This window comes from Hipposideros armiger, unplaced genomic scaffold (assembly GCF_001890085.2).
Source record: "Hipposideros armiger isolate ML-2016 unplaced genomic scaffold, ASM189008v1 scaffold_31, whole genome shotgun sequence".
NCBI lineage: Eukaryota > Metazoa > Chordata > Mammalia > Chiroptera > Hipposideridae > Hipposideros > Hipposideros armiger.
In genome coordinates this window covers 5,209,195-5,223,287 of record NW_017731381.1, presented here as the reverse complement: position 1 = coordinate 5,223,287, position 14,093 = coordinate 5,209,195, and the positions used below count along the sequence as shown (strand labels likewise).

Genomic DNA, 14,093 nt, shown 5'->3' with positions numbered 1-14,093 from the left:
ATCAAACAAAACGATTGGACACCATGACAGTCCCAGTCTCTTTTAATTCCAAGCTTCTGTGACCTGCTTTCTTGGTCTGTCACAGAGTTTTTAAAGTTTTGGAATTGGTGGCATTTAAACATTGGGCAATTTCACATGGAAATCTGGATTCCCAGCAAAAAAAGAACCCATTCCTGCAGGGCAGCCATCGCAAGGAACGGATAGACGCTGCCCCCCAAAGATAGGCAGAGCCTCTCCAATTTGCCAGTCTCTGCCATCTTGACTTGTCCCGAGCTGGCCTGCCTCATGCTCGAGCCCGTGTGTGTGTGAGTTTGCAACTCTGCCCTGGAGGTTAGCTGTCCCTGCTCTGGGCTTTCCCTCTGCCCTGGGCAGTCACACTGCCTTTTCAAGGCCTGTTAACATGTACCTGCTTCTCTACTCACTAAATGGGTATAAACCACAAGCTTTTAGGTCAGCCAAGTTAGGTCCAAATCCCAGCTCTCACTCCTCAGATCTTAGCAAGTCATTTAGCCTCTGAGCCCCCCCTGTAAAATGGGTGCTATAAGAGACTGTGCTTTGTGTAGGGTTGTCCTACCGACAGACAATGCAAGAAAAGTTCTAAGCGCTGTACCTAGCATACAGTGAGCATTTGATCCATGCACGCTTAGTGTGGCACTGTGCACAACCCTAGCTCAGGATGAGGCCACAGTAAGAATGCAGTTGATGCCATTAAATGAAGGAAGCAGCGGAGATGGAGACCTGGGGAATGGATGAAGTTGCAGAGTAGAGGCTGCAGGAGGCTCAGGCCAATGGGACCAGGGAGGAAAGGCCTCACCTCCAAAGTGAGGACTTGGTGTGAGAGCGGGCAAAAGCCAGCGCTTGGGGTCTTCGGACGTTACCTTGGCGCCACCCTCTGGCTGAGATGTGCCTCACACCCAACCCCTCCACCCACAGGCAGGAGAGGACCCTACAGTGGGTTGATCCTCTTCACGTATTTGTAGAATTGGCAGGACCCTTAGAACTTCTAGGGCCCCAGCCCTTCATCACACATCTGGATGGGGGTGGGGAGGCAGAACCAGATAGTAACTTGCCCAAGGTCACACAGAAAGTTCCCGGCTGAGCTCCACTTAGAACTCAGAACTTGCTACAGCTGCCATGAAGAACAAACCCATTCCTTTGTCAGAGATGCAAAAATATACAGTAGGCCCCCTTATTCGCGGGGGATACATGCCAAGACCCTCAGTGGATGCCTGAAACCACGGATAGTACTGAACCTTATATATATTATGTTTTTTCCTATTTAGATATATCTATGATGAAGATTAATTTATAAATTAGGCACAGTAAGAGATTAACAACAATAATAATAAAATAGAACAATTATAACAATATACTGTAATAAAAGTTATGTGAGCATGGCATCTCTCTCTCTCTCTCTCTCTCTCTCTCTCTCTCTCTCTCTCTCTCTCTCTCTCATAACCTGACAATGGAGACAGCTACTAAGTGACTAATGGGCTGGGAGCATCTCACAGCGTGGACACTCTGAACAAAGGGATGATTCACATCCTGGGTGGGATGGAGCCAGACAACTCGAGATTTCATCACGCTACTCAGAACAGCATGCAATTTAAAACTTATAAATTGTTTATTTCTGGAATTGTACATATTTTCAGACTGCAAGTGACCACGGGTAACTGAAACCGTGGAAAGCGAAACTGCAGATAAGGTGGCAGGATGGGGAACAACTGTACAAAAATGTACTTTCTAATGCACGAGCTCTGCTGGCTGGTCGGGGGAACTTCTCCCGGAAGCAGACTCTGTGACAATGCAGCTTGTTCATTTGGGAGTTGAACCCCAGAAGCACCAGTTGGGGGGGTGTGGAAAAATGAGACACGGAAGAGAAGGAACCCCACCACAGAGGGGCAGCTGGGAATCTATCCCTCTAGGGAACCTCGGAAAAGTATAAACCATACTTCATACTTGTCCCTTTCAAGGGCGAGAGAGCTGGGTCATTTACCCTCCAGCTTTCATTCCCAGTTGGCTGAGAGTATTCCTGGGCATGGAATAACTCCCCAGGTACATCTACCTGCCCCACACCTGCACCAAGCATGTTTTCAAGACCAGGGAAAGCCCCAAGGCACGGGCTTGCAACAGGAAACAACTGCTTATCTAGAAATCTGAACGCCAAGGGCAATCGTTCTCAAAGTATGGTCCCTGGACCAGCAGCAGTAGCATCACCCGGGAAACTGGTTAGAAATGCAAATTCTTGAGTTCCTTCCCAGACCTACTCAATCAGAAACACTGGCCGTGGGGCCCAGCGATCTGTCTTATAACAAGTCTTAGGTGGTTCCAATACACGGTCAAGACTGAGAACCTCTGACCCAGGAGAAGACAAAGGAGGTATCAATAGCAGCTGCTGTAGGTATGGTCTCCATTTTCCAGATGAGGAAGCTGAGACACTAAGAGGTGAAAATGACCCGCCCAAGGTCACACAGATGATAGGTGGCAGAGGTGGTGGGTCTTTTGTCTCTTTCCACCACACCGCCATGCACAGGAGTAACACTAGCATTTGGACTCTAGATAGGGAAGGAGGGTAAGGTCCCAAAGCTTCCCTCTCCCCCCCATCCCACCCCACTACCACTTTGCTCCACTTTATAAAGCAAATGTCTCTCCACCTGGCGCATCCAAATGGTTTTCGAAGCTCTTCTGGGAAGACTGCCAAGCCAGGTGCCCCTTGGCTCCCAGCTGCCCTCACAGCCTCCACCAGGGACAAGCCCTTTCTACTGGCACCCTCCAGGCAGCAGGACACCTTGGGGGAATCCAGAGCAGCTTCTTTCCGGGGGAGCAGCTGAGATCGCTGGCCTCATCCACGCCATGACTCTTAATCTTCATGCCAGGCCTTCACGTGGCTCTCCCTTCTCCTCCTTGTCCTACAACCTTCCTCCCCACCTCTCCTCTCCTCTTCCTTCCCCTCTGCTCCCACTCCATCTGCTGCTTCTCCTGGCTAGGCTCCCCCTCAGTTGGCACAGCAGGAAAAGAGAACAGGATGGTTTATTTTTATCCTAAGATACTGCTGGGGTGGGGGGAGGGGTGCCATCTGACCAAGACGCAGCAGCTCCTGTAGCAGTTGGGAGGTCAGAAGGAGGTGGGAGACCCAAGATCTCCCCAGGAAGGAGCTACAGATTTGGGCTCCAGTGAGCAGGCAGGTCTGGACAAGCAGCACAGGACCAGGAGTGGGGAGCCCTGGGTGGCACCGCTGCGAACTGCTACGTGACCATAGGCAAGTCACTTCACCTCTCGGGGCCTCTGTTTCCACCTCTGTTAAAGAGGAAGGGATGTGAGCCCTGCCTGCCCCCAAGGCTGTATTTGTGAACATTAATCAAATGGGGAGAACCCTTTGCAGGCATGGTGCCTAATGTGAGCACACATGGAAACCGCTGGAGGGGCACCAGCCTGGGGACATTCTTATTTATCCTGAGAAAGTGCCCTAATTCTGGAAGCCTGACAGCAAGTTAAGCAGCTCCCGCCACCCGGCATGTCCACCCCCGTTTTTCTTTTTACATGTTTGATGACTTTTTAATTACATAAGCGTAACATGCATTCACTCCTCTTTGGGGGACAAAAATGATGCATTTTGGGAAAGTCAAATCTTCCTTGAACCAACCCTCCCCCAGCGCCTACTTCCCCAACCCAAACTTGACAACTCTTGGAGCGGTGCATACTTCCAGAACTCTTGTTATATCTCATATACAATGCATATTATATTTATACATACATAGAAATGATATATCACATTGTTGTGGGGTATGTGCTTTAAAAAAAAAAATTTTCCGTGCCCATTATTCTGCAACCTGCTTTTTCTTTTTTCATGACAGTGTTTTTTGAGATCCTGTTGCATAAATATATTACAATTTTATTTAGCCAGTCCTCTGTTGATAGACAATTAAGTGGCTTCCAGTTGTTCACTGTCACAAACAACTCTGCAATGGATATTCGTGTAGATGCCCTCCTGGGCTCCAAGAAACCACCATGATACATCTCTGGGCACTGAACTGTTGGGTTGGAGGGTTTCATGGTATTACTATACCACCCCCCAAAAAGTTTTGCCTCCGTCTTTTAAAAGCAAGTTGAGATACTGAATGGGCTCGAGGCTGGAGTGGGAGGCTCCCCAGAAGTGAACTGTTTCTGAGCCACAGGGGTGCCGGCAGAGGGGGTCTGTGCAGAGCACCAGGCCCTCCCCGTCACGTGTCAGCAGCAGCTCCAGGCTCCCAGGCCACACGTGCATATTTGTCCATGCTGCCACGCTCCTGGGTACACATAGCCTCACTGTCTTTCCTGCACTGAGATGCGACTTTCTTTGCCATCCTCCTGCGTGACGGGCTGGCATCCGTGTAAGGTCTCCTGCACAGGAGCAGTAGAGTGGGGGCCAGAAAAATCCGCCATATCCATCTCCACCTCCACGGGGTCCTGCCCTTTGCGTTTATTGCAGACGTCCTGGGGAGCCAGGGGCATCAGGTTACCCAGCAACCTCTCCAAGGGGCCCTTCTTCCTTCCTCCATGGGGATCCCCTACAAGCCCTTTCCGCTTTCCCAAACAGGTCAAGGCTGATTCCATGGGTGCCTCCTGCCCCCTGCTGGCCACACCGAGGGCATCAAGAAGCTTCCAGTGGGTTCAAGGTGCTGCCCCTCCAGGTGGCCCATGGACCCTGTTCCAAGGCCCCAGAGTGGTTCTCCATATAGTGAATGCCAGGAAAGAACAGCAAATGACACCACTGACTTTGACATTGGTGCTGGGGCAGCTCTGTGGGGAGGTGAGCTCTGAGGATGACAAAGGCTGGCCGCTGAGGGAGTGAATGGGAGGGGCCCTGGAGCACAGGGGCGGGGCTGAGAGTAGCCTGCTGCCATCCTACTGGCCACAGGGGCAGACCCTGAATTCGTTTTACTGCCATATAGGCAACAATGAGTCAATCTTCTTTCCAGTTTGCCAAAACTCTGAGCCAGTTCCCGGGGGTGACCTACCTTATTATTGTCCGGCTCCTTGGCCACCTTTCCTAGAGAGAGAGGGGGAAAAAAGAAAAAATGGGATGGGGTGTCGTTGAGGCCAGATCAGGAAACAGGCACCCAGTTCTACTTTGCTTTCTCCCCCCTCTCTCCCTCCCTCCCATTTCACCTCCCCACCTGGGGACTCACTGATACACGAGGACACCAACAGGACAGAGAACAGGATCCCCATAATGATGGGGATCACCACCAGGGCTCTCCACCGAGACTGCAAACCTGGAGAAATCGAGATTTCATCAAGGGCTCCCCCACCGCTACGCCCCGCCCCGAAGCCGCTGCGCCCTGTCAGACTCGAAAATCCTTCCATGTCTGAGCTCATCTATATCAGAGGTTTCGAACAGGTGGCCCTGGTAAAATGTGGCCAGCAGGTGTCTTTCGTACGACCAGCACATTTTTTTTAACTGTTTTTGAAACATTTAAAATGGGGAGATTACATATTTAAAATCTAGATATCTGGTTTCTCTTAGAAATTTGGAAGACCTGGTGCCACCGGGCAGCAGCCCGACCTGGGACCCATCGGCCCGCGCTAAGCGGTGGTAGCCGTCTCCACCACTCCCTATCCTTGCCTACTCTCCGCCCAACGCTGAGGCTCCACATCGTGTATGTCTACACTGTTGCCTTTGTTTTAGAAAAATAGAGGGCACATGAACGTGTTTCCTGTAGCTCAGTCTCTATTCCAAATGGGAAAAAGGAAAGAAAGGCCAAGAGGCAGGGCAGGGATGAGGGTAAGGCACCCGCCTCAAGACAAAATTTAAGAGGACACCAAAATGCTCAGCGATCGAGGTAAGTAATATTTTAATGTCGTGTTTTGAAACATCAAGTCAGCAAACTATGGCCCACAGGCTGACTGCCTGTTTTTTTTTTAATAAAGTTGCATTGGAACCAGGGTCGGGATTAGGCTGAGGCATGTGAGTCAGAGAGGTAAGCAGATGTAGGGTTGGATCATGTCTTCAGTTAAAATTTTGACATTTTGTTCACTATGGATTTTTTTTGCATTAACTTTGATTTGTTTTAAATATTGCGTCAAGATGCTATTTATCTTGATTACTGCATTTTTCTGGCACACCTTTAAATATTGTGCCCAAGGCAAGTGCCTCGCTCACCTCACTCCAGCCCCAGCCCTGCCAAGAGGAAAATGAATGTTATGAAAAAGGAAAAGAGCGTGTATTTTTCATTCATTAACACGACCTGCCCAGTCCCTGCAGTTATTTGAGTCTGTGATCTGTGCCATAGGCCAACCTCCTTGTTCTAAAATCAAAACTGAGGCCCTGAGAGGAAACGGTGTCACACCATGCTGGCACTTGATGGGCAGGGTGGCAGAATAGCACTGATGGAGCACTTCCAAAGTACAAGAGCCCACGCCAGGCACTTGCACCAACCCACTAAGGGAAGGGCTATTATCATCCCGTTTTACAGATGAAGAAACTGAGGTTCGGAGAGGGACGGTGACTTGCCCAGGCTCCACAAATAAGTGGCAGAGCTGAGATACCACAACTCCAAACTGCCTCCTCCTCTCACTTCACCTCCCACCCAGCGTCACTGTGTGACTCAGTCTCCCTCTTTCGTTCCCTACCTTCCTAGCCTGCCGCCAGGGCCCATTCTCCAGGACTCACCACAGACAGTGTCAGTCTTGTTAGTGCCTGCCCGTCGCTCCACCAGGCCTTTGGTCTCACAGCTGTGTACAGACACGTGTGCAGAGAGAGAGAGAGAGAGAGAGAGAGAGAGAGAGAGATATTAAGTTTCCCTAACCATAAGATTTCCAACCCCAGAGGGAGACCATCAACAACCAACAAGTCCAGGTTCACTTAGCACGTATTATATGCACCCTCCTGTGCTGGTGATGATGCAAACTCTGCTCTTATGGAACTCATGAGTACGGAGTAAAGATTATCACACATCTTGAAGGAGTAATAATAGGACAGTCTCTACTGAGTGCCAAGAGTTGTGATAAAGGCTAAAGTGAACTAGGAATTGTTCAGAGAAGAGGAGACAAAATCCACAGTGGCTGGAACGGACAGGTGATGCATTCAGTTTGCGGCAGGGCCTCTCTACCTCGGCATCACTGACATTTTGGGCCACATAACTCTCTGTGATGTGGGCCGTCTTGTGCACTGTAGGATGTTTAGCAGCATCCCAAGCCTCCACCCGCTAGAGACCAGTTGCACCACCCCTTCCCCAGTCATGCCAACCAAAATGTCTCCAGATATTGTCCAATGCCCCCCCTGGGGGACAAAACTGCTCAGTTGAGAACCTCTGGTTTAAAGGTCGTCCAGAAAGATTTCCCTGGGGAAGTTAGGTCTGAGTAGGCCCGGAAGGATGTAAAATTTAGCGCAGCTGTATCTCCTAAGCAGAACAATGTGATATAGAGATTAGGGGGGTGACGTACTAGAGGGCATTAGGGAGCTATGGAAAATTTGGCCTTTAGAACAAGATCACTGATAATCATCCATAAAGGTTTCAACCAGATTCAGCTGCTGAGTCGCATCAGCATTCAGTCAGATGACGTAAGTAGCGAGAGGACTCAGATGACCAGAGTGCTCACAGGAGGAGAGCGTACAGAAAAGCAGCCAGCCAGGAGGCCATGGCAGAAGTCTAGATATGAGATGAAGACCTGGTCCTCAGGGGTCCCAGGAGAAATGGTGGGGAATGGTCAGAGAAGGACATTGCAAACAAAAATCATCTACAGTGGAGGAAAGAGAGACGCCGCCAAGAAAGCACATACCTCAGAAACGTATCACACAAGAAGAGCGCTTAAGAGCTTATAAAACACCTTTACACGTCTTCCTCAAGCCTTGTGAGATGAAGGTCATTCCCAGTTTGCAAATGAGGACACCAAGGCTCAGAGAAATGAGGCTCACAGGCTTGCCCAAAGCCACACCCTTTCCACACTACAGGGAGGTTGGAACCCAGTGCTCTGATTCTACTGCACCAACGTGCCTCCAAACATCAGCCAACATCTAGCAGTAAACATTCATTGAGCACCTACTATGTTCTAGGCATAAGGGATGCACCAGTGGAAGAAAAGGAAAAAAAAGCCAAGTGTCTACATTTAAGGAGTTTGCAATCGATTGGAGAAAGGCAGACAGTCAACAAATAACAAAGTGTATATGAGATGCTAAAATTTGTAGTGGACAATATGTGTGTTTGCACGTGTGCATGCATGCATGTGTGTGTGTGTGTGCATGCGCATGCATGCATGCACACATAGAATCTATGGAAGGATATACAAGACACAGTGGCTGCCTCCAGAGAGGAGAACCGTGTGGCTGAGGAACAGGAGTGAAAGGGAGACTTATCGGGGCCGACTGAGTGGCGCGTTGGTTAGGAGCTAGCTTGGGAGCGCAAGCTCTGAGCAGCAGGATTCGATTCCCACATAGGCCAGTGACACTGCGCCCTCTATAGCTAAGATGGTGAACAACAACTCGATCTGGAGCTGGGCTGCCATGAGTCGACCGCGATGGTGTAGGCTGCAGTGGGGCTGCAGTGGGCTTCCATGAGCTACTGCGAGTGGCTGGCAGCCAGTGTGAGCTGCCAGCAGCCAGCGAGAGCTGCCGTGAGCGGCCATCCAATGGCCGGCAACCAATCTGCCTCAGCCAGGAAGAACGCAATGATCATTATACCAACGTGGGCCAGTGAAGCGACGTCCTCCACAACTAGATGGAAGAGCCAAAGGGCAGCAACTTGTCTGTTCCCCTTCCCCAATTCCCCAATGCTATTCCAATCCCCCAATTCCCCAATAAAATCTTAAAGAGAGAAAGAAAGGGAGACTTATCACGATAGGCCCTTTTGTGCCTTCTATCCAATGTGCCTGTCTTAGTCATTTTTTTAAAAATAAATGTAAAAAGTTCATGGGGTGTGTATTTAAGGGAATTCCAAGTAGAAGAGTTTAATGCAAGAGAATGAGCAGTGTATTCAGGGGGTTGCAAGTAGCATCATGTGTATGGGAAGAGGTCAGGAAGTGGGGCTGGAAGGTCGGAGGCCATGCAAAAGAGTCCAGGTTTTGTTTCAAAGGCACAGCGAGTCATGGAGCATTTTAAGCAGGGAGCACCTGTGGCCTAAAATGAACTGCAGAAAGCTCACTCAGGTAAGCAGATGGAGAATCAGCTGAAGGGGAGAGACTAGAGGTGGGGAGGCTGGTGAGAAGGCGAAGGCATCCTCCAGGCCATGGTGATGAGGCCCAAACTAAAGGGGTGACACTGATTTGGGGTTGGAGGTGAGTGGAGGGGAACCACGGGATGAGTGCCCAAAGGCATGGTGGTGGCTTTCACAGAGGGTGAGGGGAGTGGGTGGGTAAGCCCATTTGGTGCCTTTGTGTCACCTGCATGGAGGGGTGCCCTCAGCAGTTGGATATGACAGTCTGGGACCCAGAAGACAAATCCAGACAGGAGATGTTGATTGAGAACCCCTGAGAGAGATGGTAGCTGAAGCCATGCACATGGATGAGATGGCCCAGGGGAGGTAGACAAAGTGCGTGGAACGTAGAGCAGAACAAAGGCCTAGAAAACCAGTTAAGGAGGAGGAAGGAGGTTAGCAGAGGAGGGTAGAAGGAAAGTAGAAGAGGTGTCACGGTGCCCCTCCTCGCCAAGAGGGGAGAGTTTCACAAAGATGGAGAGATCGACAGTATACGTTACTACCAAGAGAGTAGGCAAGAAAATGCCGAGAAATGCCTATTGGGTCAGCCACCAGGGCACTCTAGGTGAGTGAGTATGTGTGGACATGGGGAGCAGAGGCAGGAAGGCAGGTGGTGGGACAGAATGGAAGTCGATCCCATGCCCCAAACACAATGGATGATGAGTCCTTGTACCTTGTCCAGGGGTGACACTTTTCAAAAGCAGATGACACATTAGAGAAGAAGCCGGCAGGGCAGGGTTCGCAGATAGTATCCGAAACCCCCGTACCTGCGAGGAAGGAGGAGGCATTAATCGTCACAGTAGACCACCCGCCTGGGTCTCAGGGCAACCGGTGGACAGGAAGATCTTCCTGCTTGAAGCACTCTCCCGTCAGCATATAGCCTTCCCCAATGGCTACGGCCTCTAGGAAGGCTTTTCCCACTGCACCCCCCCGCAAGGCAGACACTCATAGCAGGAGGCAGAACAAAAAAAAAGGCCCCATTTCCTGCTCACGCTAGCGGACACACTGACGTAGGTTGGAGTTTCCATTCCCTCCACCTCCGGGGCTGGGTGCCCACTGCCCAGCCCCTCGCCTTGGGCCCTCGGCTGGTCTCTTCTCTAGAGCCGGTTCTCAGGCAGGCCACTTACCGATTTGCTTAACCCCAAAGCCCTGGGGACACAGGCTGTGCAGCGTGCAGCTTTCACAGTCACCGCCGGTACAGTGTTGACCTTCATCACATGTGCAAGTCGTGTCTGTTTCTGAAGTGCCTACCCTCTGGACCCGGAGCCCGAGGTCTGTACAGAGATGGGCAGGAGGAACGGGAACCCCTTGATGGCCATGCTTCGGGACCCACTCCTCACACTTCCTGCCCTTTTTCTCTTAGACCCTCTTCCAAGTAGGAATGGCAATCAAATTATTTAACAACCGGTGCAACCCAGACTCCGACCAATCAAAACAGACACTGACTATTTAAAATAATAATAATCACGAAATAAACAGAACGGCTATCTTGTCAAGAATGATCTGGACTATCAGCCCCACTCCAAATCACCCCTTCCCCAGCAGCCCACGCACTGGGGTCACAGTATTTGTGCTGATGACAGTGTCTCTCTCTGTTCCACTTGTCTTGGAATTCGTCTTTACCACAAGAAGAGCATTCTGTGGGTGTAGACTCGGTGCAGTCACTCACCAGTTTGCGTCCTGGAAAACATCAGGAAGTGAGGCACCTCTAGCCAACTCAATGAGTCAAACACTTACGGAAAACTCATCAGGCTGGGTCTTCCATAGTCCGGCAGGGGACATGGAAGAGATAGGAACCCTAAGTCCTGGGCTGGGATAGAGGGAACCCACAACACTGTGACAGCAGGGCAGGGGTGGGAAATCCCAGGGGTCATTTAAGACTCGAGTTCACAGTTGACACATGGGGTCTGCATCTGCCAGTAAACCAACAAGGGTCCCACTGTGGAGCTAGAGGGTTGGCATCTCACCTGGCGGGCAGAAATCACAGCACTGACTGCTTACTGGGTATTGCTTCTCTTTGCATTCAGTGGATGGTTCTGGGTGGACCTAAAAACAGAATTGGGCAATTTGAAGGGATCTTGAAATCTCTGCTGTAGCCTCCTTGGCAGGAAGGTGAAAATCAGCCAGACCACAGGTTAACACTGAAATGGAAATCCAAAGCAGAAAAGTGGAGCCTGCCTACTACTTGGTGCGTTTGCTTTTAACTAACTGCCAACTGATGTGATTGTAAAAGCACCCAGAGAATCACTATCGTATTGTACTAAGTGATGGTGCTGGAACCTCACAATAGTCTCTCAACTAAACACATCTTCCTTTTCGCTGGACTCCTGAGTCTTTCCTCTTTGCAAAGACCCAAAAGCATATGAGGGCCCCAGTGTCTCTCCTGGAGTCCTGAGGCTGGCTGACTTCAGCGGGTCCTAGTCCTGGTTGGGGCTATATTTAGCCTGGCCTCTTCCCGCTATTGTTTTGCTCCCCACCCCTTCCCCTCTCTCTAAGCCTCATCACGTTTTCTCCTTCCAAACCCTCCCCCATGAAATGCCAGAAAACCGTGAAGCTGGAAAGATAAAATCCAACTCTTTCACTTTACAAATGGTGAGATGAAGGACCAGGGAGGCTGGATCACAGTGATAGAATCTGAATGAGAACTCAGGTCTCAGTACACCCTCTCTCCATCAACTTGGGTCTCACCTGCATTTTTTTTTTTACTACATCCAGGTTCCACCCATGCTATTAATTACTTTTCATTAAATTAAATACATTTATTTTCAATGTAAACCTTATATCATTGCCATGCGAGGAGAACCAGTCTCACTTCTCATAAATAAAAGGAAACCCTAAAAATAAATTCAACAGAAACAAAACAATGTTATTGAACCTGGGCTTGATGTTTTGCTTGCCGACAGCCCACCATCCCAGGCCTGCTCTTGATTTTTGTTTAAAAGAGAGGATTAGCAAGCACTTGAAATGTATTAACTATACTGTAGCTCCAGAGACTTCTTGAAAAAAAAAATGACAAGGACTTTAAACAGAACTGGAAAGTGAATTTATGTTGTTTAGTTCTGTATGCATGTGCTCCCTACAATCATCCCACACTTTGGGAACAGCCAGTGAAAAGAGCAGAGGTCAGAAAGACAAACAGCTTAAGTCTCCAATCTTGACTTCGTAGCACTAGTTCTTTTGCTTAGGTTAGTCCACATTTCTAAAATGGGAGTAATAATACCTGCCCCACAGATTAGGTTGTGAAGATGAGAAAAAAAAATTTATATATATATATATATATATATATATATATATATATATATATATATATGTGGCCTGGCACAGTGTCTTGAACATAGTAGGTGCTCATTAAATAGCAGTTTTAATTGTCATACGTATGTGACTACTTGGATGCCTAGCACCCTAGCTAACTGGCTGGCTGTCCTGGATCCTGCCTAATGGGTGGCTCTTATTCAGCCATTGCTTTTGGAAGTGCATCTTACCCCAGATGGGGAAAATGCAGAAAAGGCTGCTGCCTCCACCGTCACATCACAACGTAAATCCTGTGAATCTTCTCCCTACAACCCTGTGGAGCTTCCCACCACATTCCGAGAGTAATGAAAGTCCTTTATGCCATTTTCAAACACATGGGAAATACAGCTCCTCCTCTGAAAGTCTGTTAGCCCCCGATTCCCACTCCCTAGCTCCAGGCCTTCTGGCACAAAGGAGCTCAGGACCAAAGCTTAGACACTCTCACCATCTGAGAGGCAGCCTCAGGATGTATTTACATCCAGGTTCCACCTAGCTATGATCATTTGGCCAAGACATTGCCTCTCTCTGAGCCTCAGTCTGCTTATCTGTATAGTGGGGGTGTTGAAAGCAATCAAGATGGAGAAAGCATGTACAGCATTTTGCTCAGAGCCTGACAACGCATGGGAAGCTCTCAATAAATAGCTGCTGCTATTATTGTTGTCACAGCCCACGCTCTACCTGGAGCCAAAATCGGGAGTATGCTCTTGAGAAGCCCAAACCAGCCTTCCCCGTACTTCCTCCTGGGGCTTCTTCCACTCCTAGAAGAGCCCTCTTCCTCCTGTCTCCAGCTCCACCCTCTTCCTGCCTCCTTTCTCCTGAGAAGCCATTGCTTAGAGTGAAAATGAAAGCTCTGGGACCAAAGCGGCTTCCCCACACTCTTCCCTTGCTCCATGAGTCATTCCTGCTAAGACTTCATGCCAGAAACTACAGTCCCCAAAAGTAGGGGGACGCCAGAGAGGTTGGGATGAGAGGGTAAGGTACTTGGGGGATTCCCGCCCTCCAGAATGAGGAACTACAAAAATACATTTAAACAAAAAGTGAGACAAATGTGGGCTTCTGAAAATCCCGGAGATATGCTTGACTGGGCATATCTGAACCTTTCTGGTGCCTGGAGAAACCCTTTCTTGAGTCCCATGAACTGTTCATCTCCCCCAAAGGTCCCCTATGTCATCTTAAATCTAGGAGGCAGAGACACAGCCTTGAGTATTCCTCCTAGGTCAGATCACCCCTCGTTCCCACAAAATGTCCTGGAAGAAGGCGGCCCCAGCTGGCAAGGAGGTGATAACCATTCTCAGAGGCTGGCATCTCTGTCCACATTCCAAAAGGACAGGAAACCGCCCAGACCACCTCTTCCTTTGGCCAGCCTTTCTTCCCAGCTCTGAAAAGCCTGCCGTTCTCTGGGTGGCCAGCCTCTGAGGCAAACCCAGACGCCAGGTTTTTGACCGAATGAAGCTTTGAGGCTCCCCAAACCCCAACCCCATTCACGCTGTCTTGGCATGTTTCCTGCAGTGCCCCCACTACACGACCTCTGTGGGCTACCTGGGACCCCAACCTGGGAGCAGAGAGAGGCAGCCTACCTCATTCAGCCAGGACCCGGGGTACCTTACCCAGCTTCCCCCCACCCACCCTTCT

The 14,093-nt window shown here is 49.7% G+C and overlaps 1 protein-coding gene across 3 annotated transcripts in view; it reads right to left on the bottom strand.

Moving 5' to 3' along the window:
* Positions 1 to 1,650: 1,650 nt before the first annotated feature.
* CD40 (CD40 molecule) overlaps positions 1,651 to 14,093 on the bottom strand; it is a 12,724-nt gene continuing 281 nt past the window's right edge. The window contains exons 2-9 of one of the 3 annotated variants that reach the window (XM_019636898.1): positions 11,138 to 11,216; positions 10,725 to 10,850; positions 10,298 to 10,444; positions 9,844 to 9,937; positions 6,653 to 6,714; positions 5,169 to 5,255; positions 4,998 to 5,029; positions 1,654 to 4,473 (exon numbers count right to left, since the gene is read on the bottom strand). In XM_019636898.1, coding sequence (XP_019492443.1) covers positions 4,303 to 4,473; positions 4,998 to 5,029; positions 5,169 to 5,255; positions 6,653 to 6,714; positions 9,844 to 9,937; positions 10,298 to 10,444; positions 10,725 to 10,850; positions 11,138 to 11,216 — 798 coding nt within the window. In that variant the 3' untranslated portion in view covers positions 1,654 to 4,302. Of the gene's footprint in view, positions 4,474 to 4,997; positions 5,030 to 5,168; positions 5,256 to 6,612; positions 6,715 to 9,843; positions 9,938 to 10,297; positions 10,445 to 10,724; positions 10,851 to 11,137; positions 11,217 to 14,093 lie in introns of all 3 variants that reach the window. The other 2 variants (XM_019636900.1, XM_019636899.1) reach the window with 2 other exon arrangements.